This window comes from Dasypus novemcinctus, chromosome 9 (genome assembly GCF_030445035.2).
Source record: "Dasypus novemcinctus isolate mDasNov1 chromosome 9, mDasNov1.1.hap2, whole genome shotgun sequence".
Classification (NCBI taxonomy): Eukaryota; Metazoa; Chordata; class Mammalia; order Cingulata; family Dasypodidae; genus Dasypus; species Dasypus novemcinctus.
In genome coordinates, this window is record NC_080681.1 from 97,695,605 (window position 1) to 97,708,781 (window position 13,177).

General features: G+C 56.5%; 1 protein-coding gene across 4 annotated transcripts in view; it reads left to right on the plus strand.

Moving 5' to 3' along the window:
- GRIK3 (glutamate ionotropic receptor kainate type subunit 3) overlaps positions 1 to 13,177 on the plus strand; it is a 251,307-nt gene that overhangs the window by 182,142 nt on the left and 55,988 nt on the right. For all 4 annotated transcript variants that reach the window (XM_071217537.1, XM_058303866.2, XM_058303865.1 and 1 more), the window contains 2 exons: positions 9,180 to 9,353; positions 10,080 to 10,223. In XM_071217537.1, coding sequence (XP_071073638.1) covers positions 9,180 to 9,353; positions 10,080 to 10,223 — 318 coding nt within the window. The remainder of the gene's footprint in view (positions 1 to 9,179; positions 9,354 to 10,079; positions 10,224 to 13,177) is intronic.

A 13,177-nucleotide genomic window follows, 5' to 3' on the forward strand; every position in this document is an offset into this window, starting at 1 on the left:
AACCGACATCCAGGCCCTGCCTTAGAGCCAGACGCCGACGGAACTTGCTGGGCCCTGGCTGGACTGTTCTTGCTGAAATAAGCCTCCTGCAAAGCTTCTGTCAGCGCTGCTGCTGCACACTCGGCTTTAACCAGACTCACCTGTCCATCCGGCACCCGGTTAATGTTTTGCACGAAGCTGACTCTCACGGGATGACCAGGACAGAGGCCCTGCCCTCAAAGAGCTGCCGTCTGCCTGGTCTTCATCTCTAGGTCCAGCTCTAACACTGCAGCCTTCGTGCCGTCGCAGGCCTGGACAGATGGCCACGGGGCACTGCAGAAGGAGACCTGGGGCTGGAGGAGGCGGGAAGCTGGAGGCAAGCTTTACAGGGAAGCAAAGGCTTGAAGGGGCCTTGTGGGACCAGCAGGAGTTCCCCAAGGAGAAAGAGACGAATGGTTTTCCACGCAGAAGGAACAGCGAAAGCCCAGTCCCAGAGGCAGGTTAGCTCTTCCGCAGTGCCCTGGAGCTGGCTGGCCCTGGCTCACTACAGCCGCTCGCCTTTGTCTCCTCCCAATTCCACCTTCAGTGATGTCACATCAGCACTTGAAATGGACCGTGGTGGGGATAGTTATACCACAAAAGTTGGCAAATGCTATAAACAAGGGTCCTCCCCACAGAGGGCCGATTATTAAACTTTTCCCAGCACCCCCTGCTTGTTACCCTCCCTATACCCCCGCCCGCTGTGCCCTGTGCCACGGCAGTGCTCAGGGGCCACCTGCACCCACTCCTCATCAGGGCTCAGGCTTGGGGACCTGCCAAGAGCCGTGGAGGGAGAAGGGGTCACTGGAGCCGGTGACTGAGGCGAGACACCTCCTTCTGGAGTTCTGCCCCTCCGAGCTGGCTTCTCCCTGCCGTGCTGCATCCTGGAAAGCCCCTGGAGGCTGGGCAGTGAGGCCGCCAGATCCCGCCATTCCACCAGGCCCCAGTTCAGAGCTCAGAGCAGGACAGAGGAGCGAGGCTGGGAGTGGTGGGTGGAGCACCTCCCAGGGAGGCGGCCCTCTCCCCATAGCATGGCAGCCCCCCGTGCCATCCTGGGCTCCAGGGTACTGAGGCCAGCTCCCACCCACTGTGTGTCTGCAGCGGCTCAGCACATTTTTTCTCAGACTTCTGTCCTGCTGGCTCACCTCCAGGAGTCCCACCACTCTGGATTGCTGTGACAAAGCCCTGGAGTCCTTGATAGGAGGAGACGGGGGGTGGGGGGGACACAGGGGCATGGCAGGAGGAGATAGACCTCCAGGATGTGGAGGGTGAGCCTGGAGCAGCCTGTCTGCCTGCAGGCCGTGCCCACCCATCTTCCAGCCCAATGGGAAGAGAGCAGGCCTTGCAGGCAGATAGGTAAGGATGGGACCTCTGCTCTGCCCCCCTCTTAGTTTTGCACCTGGACAAGCTACTTAAGTTCTCTGGGCCTCAGTTTCCTCATCTGTAAGATGAGAGAAAGTGTGCTGTGAGGCTGATACCTCCTTTGGCCCCTCTTGATTGTAAGGAGCAGAACTCACTTGAGTCACCTCAAATCGTTAGGGAGGTCTAGGATGGACCCCCAGGCCACAGGTCAGACCCGGGGGCATCTCTGGGATTATGTCTCTAACTGTCTGCGCTCACGTGACTCAGCCCCGCCTGAACGCTGCGCTCACTACCCGTGGCTCCCTTCCCTGCTCGTGGTCTCTGCTCCTCCTCAGTTCTGCTCCCTGGAAACTTCATCGCCTCACTGCTGGCCTGGGCCCCCGGCACTACACCGGCTTCCGTTTCCCCTGCCACTTCTCACTTCCCCCCTTTCTCTGAGCATTACCCACTTTTTCCACGTTAAATAGGTGACTGGCCGAACACCGGTCAGTGTTTCCCAACAGAAGCAGTTGTAGGCATTTGGGCTGGAGAAGTCACTTTTCCAGAATGTCCTGCCCACCATCAGATGTTTAGCATCGCTGGTTCCCACTCATAATTTCCAGGCTTGGCAATGAATAAGTAAATGCCCCCTACATTTCCAAATGCCCCCGGAGAGGGGGCTGGAGTGGGGAAACCTCCCTTGGAACAGGCTGACTGCTCCTTGGCCAATCGGCTAGGTATGGCAGCAGGGAGAGGACAGAAGGCTGCGTGGGATACAGGCCGTGGCCGTGGAGCGGAGGGTCTGACTTGGGCTAAGGAGGTTCCTTTAGAAGTGCATGTGGTCAGGCGGGAACAACTTCCAAACAGGGGGCTCCCCTCTCTGCTCAACCAGGGGCTGGAATTAAACCCTCTCTGGGCTTTGTCCCCAGTCCCAGCTCCAAATAGTCCCTTAAAAGCTTCTCCGTTCTCACTCAAACCCTCATTGCAACACCAAAGAGGGAGGGCTCTCGAGGAACTGGGGGAGCAGCAGAGTCTGTTGCGATGGACCCTCGGCCCTGCAGCCTGGCCTGGTCTTCCAAGGCAGCACCCCAACAACCTCAGTGCCTTCCACATTGATGCTCACCTGGGTTCAAGGTCAGGGGTCTTAGAGGGAGGCAAGGGGCAGGATCCTAGCACCCCAGGGCCCTCTTCTTGCCCCAAGCAGCATCCATTTCTCTTACCTTTCTCACCACTTCTTTCATTTCCTCATTCAGTCACCCCTTCATTTATCCAGCAACATATATTAATTCTTTCCAAAGAATTTAATATGAACACACAGGCACCGAGTCAGGCCCTTGGGTGGGAGGCAGTGTACAAAGATGGATCTGACATAAAGCTCACAAGCTGGTCAAAGTCAAGGTCAGGGACTGTGTCCAATTCACCTCTCTATCTCCAGTGCCCAGAGAGTGCCTGGCACTCAGTAAATTCTTGAATGAATGAATGGCTGCAATACAAGATAGAAAGTAATCAGTGAAATTATCAACATTGTCATCAAGATACTTCCACTTCCTTGGGCAAGTTGTTTAATCTCTCTGCATCCCATTTTCCCATTGATAAAATGGTGATAACAATAGTGCCACCTCAGAGGGGTGTCATTATGAATATTCAGTGTGTTTATATTGGTAAGGTACTTAGGGCAGGGCTTGGCATCTAGTGAGTACAATGTAAGTATTAACTAAATTAATCAAATAACTCCTGTTTATGTAGTCTGTGTGCTCGGTGTACCCCAGCTCATTCAAAATTCAGAACAACTCTCCCCCTGAGGGAGGTGTGACTCTCCCTGTTTTACAGAAAATTGGAACTGAGTCGCAGAGAAGTCACCCAGCGTGCAAGGGGCAGAGTCAGGGTTTCCACCAGCTGGAAGCTATCCAGCTCCAAAGAGCCCCGTGCTGAAAGCCGTCACGCTGAGAACCGGCAGGCAGCGTTTCCTGGCCCAGAGGGGCCGCTGGGATTCTGCGCAGCTGTGACGGTGCAGGCGTGGTGATTGGCACTGATTGGAGGCCTCCGCAGAGCCGGCAGCGCCCGCACTTCATGGGTCCCAAAACCCACTCTCCGCATTTGCTGATTTTCCTCTCCACCCCTCTGAGGCCGGTAGAGCAGAATTTATGCTGCCCATTGAGTGATCGGGAAACTTGAGATCAGGGAGGTTGAGTGACTTGCCCAAAATCTCACAGCAAATCAGTAGTCAAGAGCTCGGCTCCAACTCCCAGTCTTGCCTGTGGCTGTTCCAGCCCCTTGCCCTTTCTCCTCCCCATTCCTCTCAGATAGCCAGGGAGAGTGGCCCCTTCCAGGCACGGTTGCTGCAATACAGTTTTACAGTCTGGTGTAGGGGTGGGGGGGTGGGAGGGGTCCGCCAGGGTATCTCCCAGCTGCCCCCCATGTGCCTTGCCATCATCGTGCTCCCCAGGTCCTCACCCCAGCCTGCATCCTGCTTCCTGTGGCTTAGGACTCTCATCTCTGGATTCCATCTCCCCTGCCTCTCTGTGCACGTTGGTCAGCCTTGGCTCTGTTCATCTGCGAGGGCAGTGGCATTTATCTCCTTCCCTTTAGGAAACCCACATCACCAGTTCTTCCCCTCTTAAAAAATCTCCAAACTGGCCTCCCCCCACAGAAGACATTTTAATTACCCCAGCTACCATTATCTGTTCCAGCCAGCTTTGAGCCATTTCCAGATAACCCCACGTTAATCAGCCCCAGCTGAGCCCCTGGTACATGTCATGCGTAGGTAAAAGCCTGGGGGTGAAAAAAGAATTATAATAAATTAATAGATAAGCAATCACAATTAATGCCACTTCCCAGCAATAACAGTTATATCATGGGAAAGATATTTTCATCTGTCATTCCTTAAGGCGATGTTTTCCGAGCTTCAGCTTCTACCCAGTCAGACCCATGGGGTGTTAATGAATTAGTCTATTATGTTATGCTGAATGTTTCTAAAAGGTCCCTCGTCGATACTGAATTCAGTGTGTCAACATTTGGCGTTGAGAACTGCAACTTTTCGCCAAGCGGCAAGGTTGTGCACAGTTCACTGTGTACGGCGCTTGGGGGTCTCGACCCAGATCCTACAGAGAACTGGAGCTGGACAAAGAGGCCTCTTCACCAGCTCCCTCGTTCTCAGTGCCCTTGTGTCGCGGGGCTGGGGGCATTCAGCGCCCCAAGCCCTGAGTGACACTGCAGCCAAGCCCAGGCTGGAGGATGACGGGCAGGGAGAGTAACAGGTGGGGCCACCCCAGCATGCCGCGCCCAGGCTGGGACTGGCGACGGCCACTGCGGAAGTTTCAACAGACCAAATGCGTGTCTGGCAACCAGAAGAGCAGGTGTCACCGGCATCCCATCCCCCTCAAAGCCAGAGTCTCCTCCCTTCACACTGTCAGGCTGGTCTCTGGCCCAAGTAGAGCAAACCGAATCACAGAGTGCTAGGCAGGCAAATACTCTGGCCTCTTTCGGGTCTTAGACATTAGGTCAACTCTGATTTGGAGAAGAGTTCGAGTCCTGTGCAGGGGAAGAGGGAGGAGGGCAGCCCTGGGGCAGAGGGTGGCCTCTCCTTCGAGGCCCCAGCAGTTCAGATCTGGCCCCGAGCTTGCACACAGCACTCTACAAAACAAATCCCTCTAGCTCCTCGGGGCTGCCTCCTTGGAAGGCAGTCTGGGACTGACCTCTCGTGCCTGTAGCAGTTCCTTGGGGGTCTCATCCTCTGCCCCAGGCAGCTCTCCAAGTGCTTCCTAGCTGCCATCCCACAGAGAGGAGCATGTGAAACACTCGTCCCTCCATTCCAGGCTCTTGACAGTAATGCTCAGGCCCCAGGGAGCTACTCGGCTGGCTGACTCTCATTCCAGTCTGGGTGATGTGAGCATTTGGCTCAGGGAGGCAGACACAGACAGTTGTCCCTTAGAGGGGTCAAAGCCCAGAGGTCCCAGGAACATTGCAGAAGCATTGCTATGGACCCATCCCGTTATGCCTGTGAAGAGAAGTCCAGGAAGGCTTCCCGGAAGAAGTGCTGCTTGAGCTAACAGGGGCTGAGGAGGCACAGAGAACATGTGTAGAGGTGCAGGGCACAGGGAAGGGAAGCTGCATGATGCAGGCGGCAGGGAATGAGAGAGGGGAACTAACGTAGTTGGGTCTTCCTGGAGCAAAGAAGTGGGAGGACGCGGGAAGGAAAGTGAGGCTGGAGGGGTGGGCACCTTAGTAAACGATACCAAGGGATCTGGACTTTATTCCGAGAAGGAAGTAAGGAGCTGTGGGAAGATTTTTCACAGGTTGGCTTTACCCTTCAGAAAGAGCCCTCTGGTTGCTGTGGGAGGGGTGAGTACCGCGCCCAGTGGGCATAAGCTGGGGGCTGGGTGGTCAGAGGCTGGGGGTGGTGGGAGCACACGTCGTCACGGGGGAGGGAGGGCTCTGGGGCCGCCCTGCCTGTGTCTGCTCCCATCGCTCCCCAACTTGGTATTCCTGAGCAAAAGACCTAGCCTCTCCGTGACTCAGTTTCCACCTCTGTAAAATGGGGTGATATTCACATCTCCCTGTAAGTGTGTAATAGGAATCAAATGAATTAATACATATGGGACACTTAGGTTTATAGGTCATTAGTATTGTTCTATTGCCCAGAAGGTGCAGGCAGGAAGGACCCAGTAAGGACCCCGGCACCTGTCCTCAGCAGCTGCAGGAGAAGGCAGGGTGTGTGGCTTACCATGCACCGGATATGGTCCAAGTGCAGCTCTTGCCCATTTCTTCCTCGTGACAACCCTCTGTAGTAGGTGCTCTCATCCTCCCCATTTTGCCAAAGGGTGGCTGAGGGAAGGGAGCAGGTGAGCCTTGCACGCTGATGGCCTGGTTTCACGGTTGGTCCGTGTGACCTCACTACCTTGCACTGCCTCCTTGGGCCACCCCTCAAGGAGAAGCAGGGAAAGAGGGGCCTCCTGCAGGGTGTTTGTCCTCTCTGCTCCCCCTCCTCGCTGCCCCTCTCTGGCTCTTCCAGTATCCTGGTCTAAGCTTCCCAGACAGGAGTGGCTTCTCAAAACGTGGCACCTTTCTGAATCAGAATATCTAGCTAGATGTGGTCCGTACTTTCAAAATAAAAAGCTCCGAAGACAATTTGGACAGGAGTCTTGTGTTGACAACCAGTAGGGGTGTGGAGTATGGAGTTTTGAATACGACAGACAGTGGCATGCTGGTAAATGTTTCGCAGCCTTAACAACCAGCTCTCTAAGGGGAATAAAACCCAGTTTGTAGCATTTGCCAATTTCCATGGTGTAAACACTCCCACCATGGCCAATATCCTGCTACCAGCATTAACGTTGCTGAATGTGGAGCTGGGAATGTGGAATGTGGAATGCTGAAGGTGGAGCTCGCTCCAGCCAGCTCCCGCCAGCTCTAGCACACCTTCCAAGCAGACCTGGCTACATACCCCATCTCAGCCTTCTGCTAGCTGTATGACCTTGGGCAAGTCATCTCACTCCTCAGTCCCTGTTTCTTATTTGTAAAATGAAAATACTTCTTAGTACCTGCCTAACAATGGGTTGCAAAGATTAAACAATATATAATCCCACGTACCTCCATTCCCCCCACCGCCCCAAGACTGGGGCTGTGGAGACACCCTCTGACCAACTCACTTGCTGAAGACCCTGCCTCCTGCTCTCATGCCCCCCACCCCTTCCCTATCCCAAATCCTGGCCTAGAATCAGGACCATGTATGTTTGGCCAAGGCTGGGACTAAACTTTCTTGCCTGTGCTCAAATCTGCTCCAAGCCTCTCCCCTATTGTCCAACCTTCAACCCAGTGATTTCCAGAAGGAGGCCCTCTCTGGGGGTGCAGGAAAAACTATCAATAGCTGGGGACACCTCAGAGCCCAGAGGAAGTCAACACAGCATGAAACATCTTCTCTGTGGGCTCCAGGTTTTATTAGCGGCATCATTCCACGAGCCACCACTGAGTTAACGAAAGCTGGGGCTCTGCGTTCAGGTTGGGTGCTGCTCACGATGGCCACAACCACGGAGAGATGAGGGCAGCCCAAGTGTATCCTCAGCCACTCTCTCCCAGCACGGGATGGAGTGGCTGAGAGGAGGGGTCCCAGAGAGAGTGAAGGCTGGGGTCAGGGACAAGGTAGGTTGGTGGAGGGAGAGTGTGGAAAAGTATAAGCAATAGATGAGGAGGAGCCCAGAGGGTGACCTAGGACTCAGTTTCCCCATCGTTAGGATGAGGCCAGCCTAGACGATCAAAGTCTATTTTTCAAGAAGCCAAAAGCAAGAGTCTCCCACAAATATAGAGTGAACGCATGTCAAAGATTATTTGACCCAATAATGAGAGAACCGGCAGGATGGTAAAGCTGGTTCAAAGAGCATTTGGTGAGTTGGATATTTATATGTATTTTGGGGAAAAAAATGTAGAATGAGATTGCTATATTAGATACAAAATGGATTGACGTCCTACACAGCAATAAAACCATAACCTTTGGGATTATCTTTTCTACTGGACTAAAATCTACAAGTTTAACCAGAAGCTGACAGTGATGTTAAACCCAGGTAGATTCTCCCATAGAACTAAATAAGTCTGTGACAGGCCCATCAAACAATGTTTCAGTATGACATTGAAAGGACACACCGCTTTCCCTTTGCCTTATTTCCACATCTTGGATAGTTTTTCTCAACAAGACAGAGCTCCAGTTTGCTCTTCCTGCTACCCACGACCTCCTGCACGGCCACCCCGGGCCTGGCTGCGCTGTCCCTCTGCCCCCTCCCCCTGCTCCTCTTTGCCCTCTTCCCTTGCCAGCCCACCTTGCCCCAGAACCGGCGCTAGGGAAGGGCTGGGGCTGGGCTTCCCCAGGCGTGGAGACCCCCAGCCTGCCCCCTGCACCAGGCTGGGTGCTATGGGCCCTCAGAAGACAAGCAGGTGCCCTGGAGGCGGGGAGGAGGCCCCCACTCAGGACGTGGGGAGGAAGAGGGAAGAGGGCGCCCATACTCCTTTAGTCCTGGGCCGGAAGACCGTTTTATTTATTTATTTATTTTTTAAGGATTTATTTATTTATTTAATTCCCCCCCTCCCCCCGTTGTCTGGTCTCTGTGTCTATTTGCTGCGTCTTGTTTCTTTGTCCGCTTCTGTTGTTGTCAGCGGCACGGGAAGTGTGGGCAGCAGGCTGGACTTTCTTTCGCTCTGGGCGGCTCTCCTTACGTGGTGCACTCCTTGCGCATGGGGCTCCCCTACGTGGGGGACACCCCTGCGTGGCAGGGCACTCCTTGCGCGCATCAGCACTGCGCATGGGCCCGGGGTTTGAACCGCGGGCCTCCCATGTGGTAGACGGATGCCCTAACCACTGGGCCAAGTCCGTTTCCCCAGAAGACCGTTTTAAAACACCCTCTTTTACCTTCTTTGTATCTTGGGGGTGCCAGTGCCCTGTCTCCTCCCAAAGTGGCCACCCCCATCAGAGGAAACAGGCCTTCCCAAGCTCCTTTGGGGTGCTAGACTGGAAGTTTTATGTGGACACTTGCACTGAGTCCTCCGAAGGAGGTATGACCCCCATTTTCTAGATGAAGAGGCATCTAAAGAGGCGGAGCAGCGGAGTGGCCTGCCCAAGGCCCTGCGCTTAGTCTGCAGGGTCAGAGGTCAGCAGACCCAAGTCCAAGTGGACTCCAAGTCAGGTCCTCCAGGCCACCTCATCGCCTGCTGGGCTGGGACGGGGGCTGCAGCCTCAGGCTCCCGGGCTGGCCTGACGAGGGCGTGAGCAGGGGGCAGGGAGCTAGCGCTGACCGCTGCGGTGAGCCCTGTTTTTACACAAGCCTCTCTTTATCAAGGATCTTTATGCGTTAGACCTGGAGCCCTACCGCTACTCAGGGGTGAACCTGACGGGGTTCCGGATCCTCAACGTGGACAACCCCCACGTCTCGGCTATCGTGGAGAAGTGGTCCATGGAGCGGCTACAGGCGGCTCCCCGAGCGGAATCAGGCCTGCTGGACGGAGTGATGATGGTACAGCAGCTGGGCGGCCGGGGCGGGGACCCCACCTTCCTTCCTCTCTTCCTCCCCCCTTCCCCCTTTCCCCCTCCCCCTCCCTTCTTCCTTCCTCCCTCCCTCTGTCCCTTCCTTCCTTCCATCTTTCCTTCCTTTCATCTGTCTTTCCTTCCTTTCACCCTTCCTTCTCTCTTTCCTCTCTTCCACTTTCCTTCTTAAGACCTGCCACCTGTCAGCCATACCTTAGGCCACACCTTAGGGGACACAGAGATGAATCAGACACAGCCGCACACACCCCCCCCCCCGGCCAAAGGCCCCCATCTGGGGGGAAAATAGGGGCCTGCAAGCAGATGACTGCAGAGCAGTGGGAATAAGGACCAGTGGCTTTTGGGCACTTGAGGACTATGTGATGGGTAGAGTTGCCCAGAAGGAGGTAACAGGGTTGAAGGCTGGGGAGGCAGAAGAGGAGAAAGCGTGGTCAGGGTGGGGGGGCACAGACAGGAGAAGAGGCTGGTCTGACTGCAGAGGCTGTGAGTCAAGTGTCTGCCCAGCCGCAGAGGCGGTCCAGCCCTGGCCTCTCATCAGAGGCATGGACACGGTCACTGCAAGGGCCTCGGGGCCTCTGCCCTCACCAGGACCCCGGGTGCCTGAGGTGGGGAAGGGGAGGGAGACAGGGCCCAGTGGGCCGAGGACTCGAGGGGCTCAGCAGCCACTCTCAGGCGGGCCCCGGAACCTCCCCTCCAGACCGACGCGGCTTTGCTGTACGACGCCGTCCACATCGTGTCTGTGTGCTATCAGCGGGCGCCCCAGATGACCGTGAACTCCCTGCAGTGCCATCGGCACAAGGCCTGGCGCTTTGGCGGCCGCTTCATGAACTTCATCAAGGAGGTGAGTGCCGCTGCCACCCCCGCCGGGGCCACCGCCCAGGGTGGGGCGGGGGGGCGCTACTGGTGCTGCAGAGCAGCGGAGGGGCTGAGGGCCCAGGTCTGGGAGCCAGGCAGAGCCGATCTCCACTCTCTCTGCTCCCAGTCAAGTTGCCTCCCATGTCCAATCCTCCGTTTCCTTGGGGGGGAGGGGGGATGCACTTGACAGGACCAGTCTTACCCAGCGTTAAGAGGCTCAGTCCCGGCACAGAGCAGGTGCTCCGCAGGTGGTCAGCGTTGCCGTGGGAGGAAGCATGGGCTGGAGGGGACCTCATCTGCTTCCTGGCTGGGCCACCTTGGGCTGGCTGGAAAACCTGGCTGAGCCCCAGTGGCCTCATCTGTAAAAGGAGGATACTGAGCTTGCCCACCTCCAGGGATGCCAGGAGGATAACAGGACACCACACCTGGAGCACTTAGTCGGGCAGAGGCAGCTTAGGAAATACTAATCGGCCCCACAAATTCATGCTCACGCCACGGGCCCATTGACCAACTCCCCCACCAGGGTCCCTGCTGGGACCCAACTCTCCTGGCACCATGGCAGGAGATGGAAACGTCCCATCCAAGGAGCTGATCAGAGGAACCAGGAAGTAAGCGTGAAACCTGTCCTGCTGCCAAGTGGGAGATGACCGTGGAAACAGTGTCCACTGTCAGTTTCAAAGGACTCCCCATCTGCCGTTGTTCTCGTCAACTCTAAACAGCAGGGTTTATTGTCCCCACTTCACAGAGGCCTGGGCTTGCATCCTGGCTCCACAACTAGCTGTGTGGCTTTGTGTGCGATGATTAGCTCTTTGATCCTCAGTCCTGGCGATGGTCAGAGTGCTGGCCTTGAAGGATGGTCAGGAAGACAGTGTCAAAAACTGCGTGCAAGTCCCGGTTCTCAAAGACCTCACAGCCTAGGGAGGGGGACACACGTCAATCAAGTTAGTGCAGTGGTAAGTGTGCTCCCGAAAGGAAAGGAAGCAAATACCAAAGGAACTCACCCCCTTAGACTCAGGGGGCCTCTGCCTTCCCCAAGGTCCCGAGGCCCCCATTACTGCTGCAGGGTGAGGCCGGCGTTAGCTGCTCCTGCCTGGTAGAAAGATATTTTAAGGAATATCGGCAAAACGCGAGCTTAGCGTTCCCTACATGCACTCTACCTCCTCCAGCCTGCACGGCTTGGGCCCCTCCCTGCCCATCCCTCGGCGTCGCTTTCGTCGCCTGCAAACGCGCCTCATGGTGGTGAGGCAGCAGGTCAGTCCTTGGCACACGTTCCCGCATCCCGAGAAGGACCTCGAGGAGCAGAGGCTGGGGTAGAAGAGGCCCACGCGGCCCTGCTAGCCGTCCCCTCGGAACAGCAGGTGGAGTCTGTCTGTCTGTGCCCCGCACAGGGCCGGGCCAGGCGGCCCGCGCGCTCGTCAGCCGTGCTCCTTCGCAGGTCCTTTCAGACACGTCTTCCTCTGGTCTCCACTTCGTAGCTGTGGACACGAGGCCCGGGGCGGCTGTGTGGCTGACCGGAGGGCCGGCTGCGGGCCCAGGGAACCCGAGCGCCACGGCCAGGGCCCAGGTGCCCTGCCTCAGACCACCCCCAGGTTGCCGTCTCCCCATCTGGCTGTGCGACAGTAAATCATTTTAAAGACTTGGCATTTCCGAGAGGAGCTGCAAAATACCAGGCCGGAGTTCAGAGCTGTGAAGCATCTTTCATTTAGCACGTCCTGAGCAGCGGCTGGAAGGGGCGGGCGGCCGGGAAATGTCACAGGGAGGAGCTGCCAGCGGCGGCCTGCCCTGCCCCTGCCCACCCGCCCACTGACAGGCCGCGCACCTGCTGGCATTTAATTCCTCTGTAGCTGACGAGGAGAGAAGGCTTCCCTGGGCGAGCTGGTTTGGGTTTGAAGGCACCTGCTGTGATTTCCCCTGGGGCCCAGGAAATAGCCTGAGGGTGCAGGGCCCACAGAGGAGAGGAGAAGGCTGCAGGGTCGGGGGAGGCAGCCTGAGGGAAGCCGAGGCGCTGTGAAGTCATAAAGCAGTGGTTTTCACCTTCTCTCATGCCCCATTTAATCGCTGTCCTCAGCTCCCTAGGGTCTGTGTGAGCTTCCCCCACTCCACCTTGGGCCCTACAACCCCAAGCCCGTCAGCTCTGCTGCTGCGCCGAGGGACTCTGCCCCACTCCACCTTTACTTGTGACCATAGAGCTGAGTCCTGTTTGAGCCTGTGTCCACATCTGTAAAATGGGGCGACAGTGACGCCCACCTGCCAGGATTGCCATGAGAACAAAGCGAGCCCACGTAGGGAAGGAGATTAGTCCGCTGAGAGGGGGTTGATGCTGGGGTCTCAGGCTTTGGCCCAGGTGAGCGCCCCCAACGCCCCAGCCACCCCTCTATCCCTGACAGAGCTTGTGTTGTGTGTGCCCAAAAGGGCAGCTCCCTGGGTGCCTGGGCCAGAAGCAGGACCCCCTGCAGAGGTAGAGCTTCAGTTCTGCTCCTGGGCTCTGGGGTTCAGCGTTATCTCGGGTTCGAAGCCCCAGCCGCAGCCCCAGGCAGGAGCAGAGCAGTCACCAGGGTAGCAAGCCTGAAGGGCCAGGCCTTTCCAAGGGAGCTCAAGAGATGAAAGCACCAACGGAGAAGCGGGAGGATGGCACCACGCAGCCGTGAGTGCGTGCCGGGCGCTGGGCGAAGCACTGTAGCCACATTTTGTTAATCCCCATGAAGGAGGATTTTCCCTCCTAGCCCAGGGAGTTAGGTCACTTGTCACTGTTTTCCAGCCTCCTGCCACCTAGACAGTGCCTGCTGCCTTGCACACCCCTTTGCCCAACTACCCGTTTATCCGGAAGACTTCACCATGGCTTAGAGCTGCCCATGTTCTTGGAGATTCCCAAGGGCTCCCATTTGGGATCCACAGATAAGCCTCCAGGGACCCGTGAGCCCATGAACTCGCGAGTCAAGT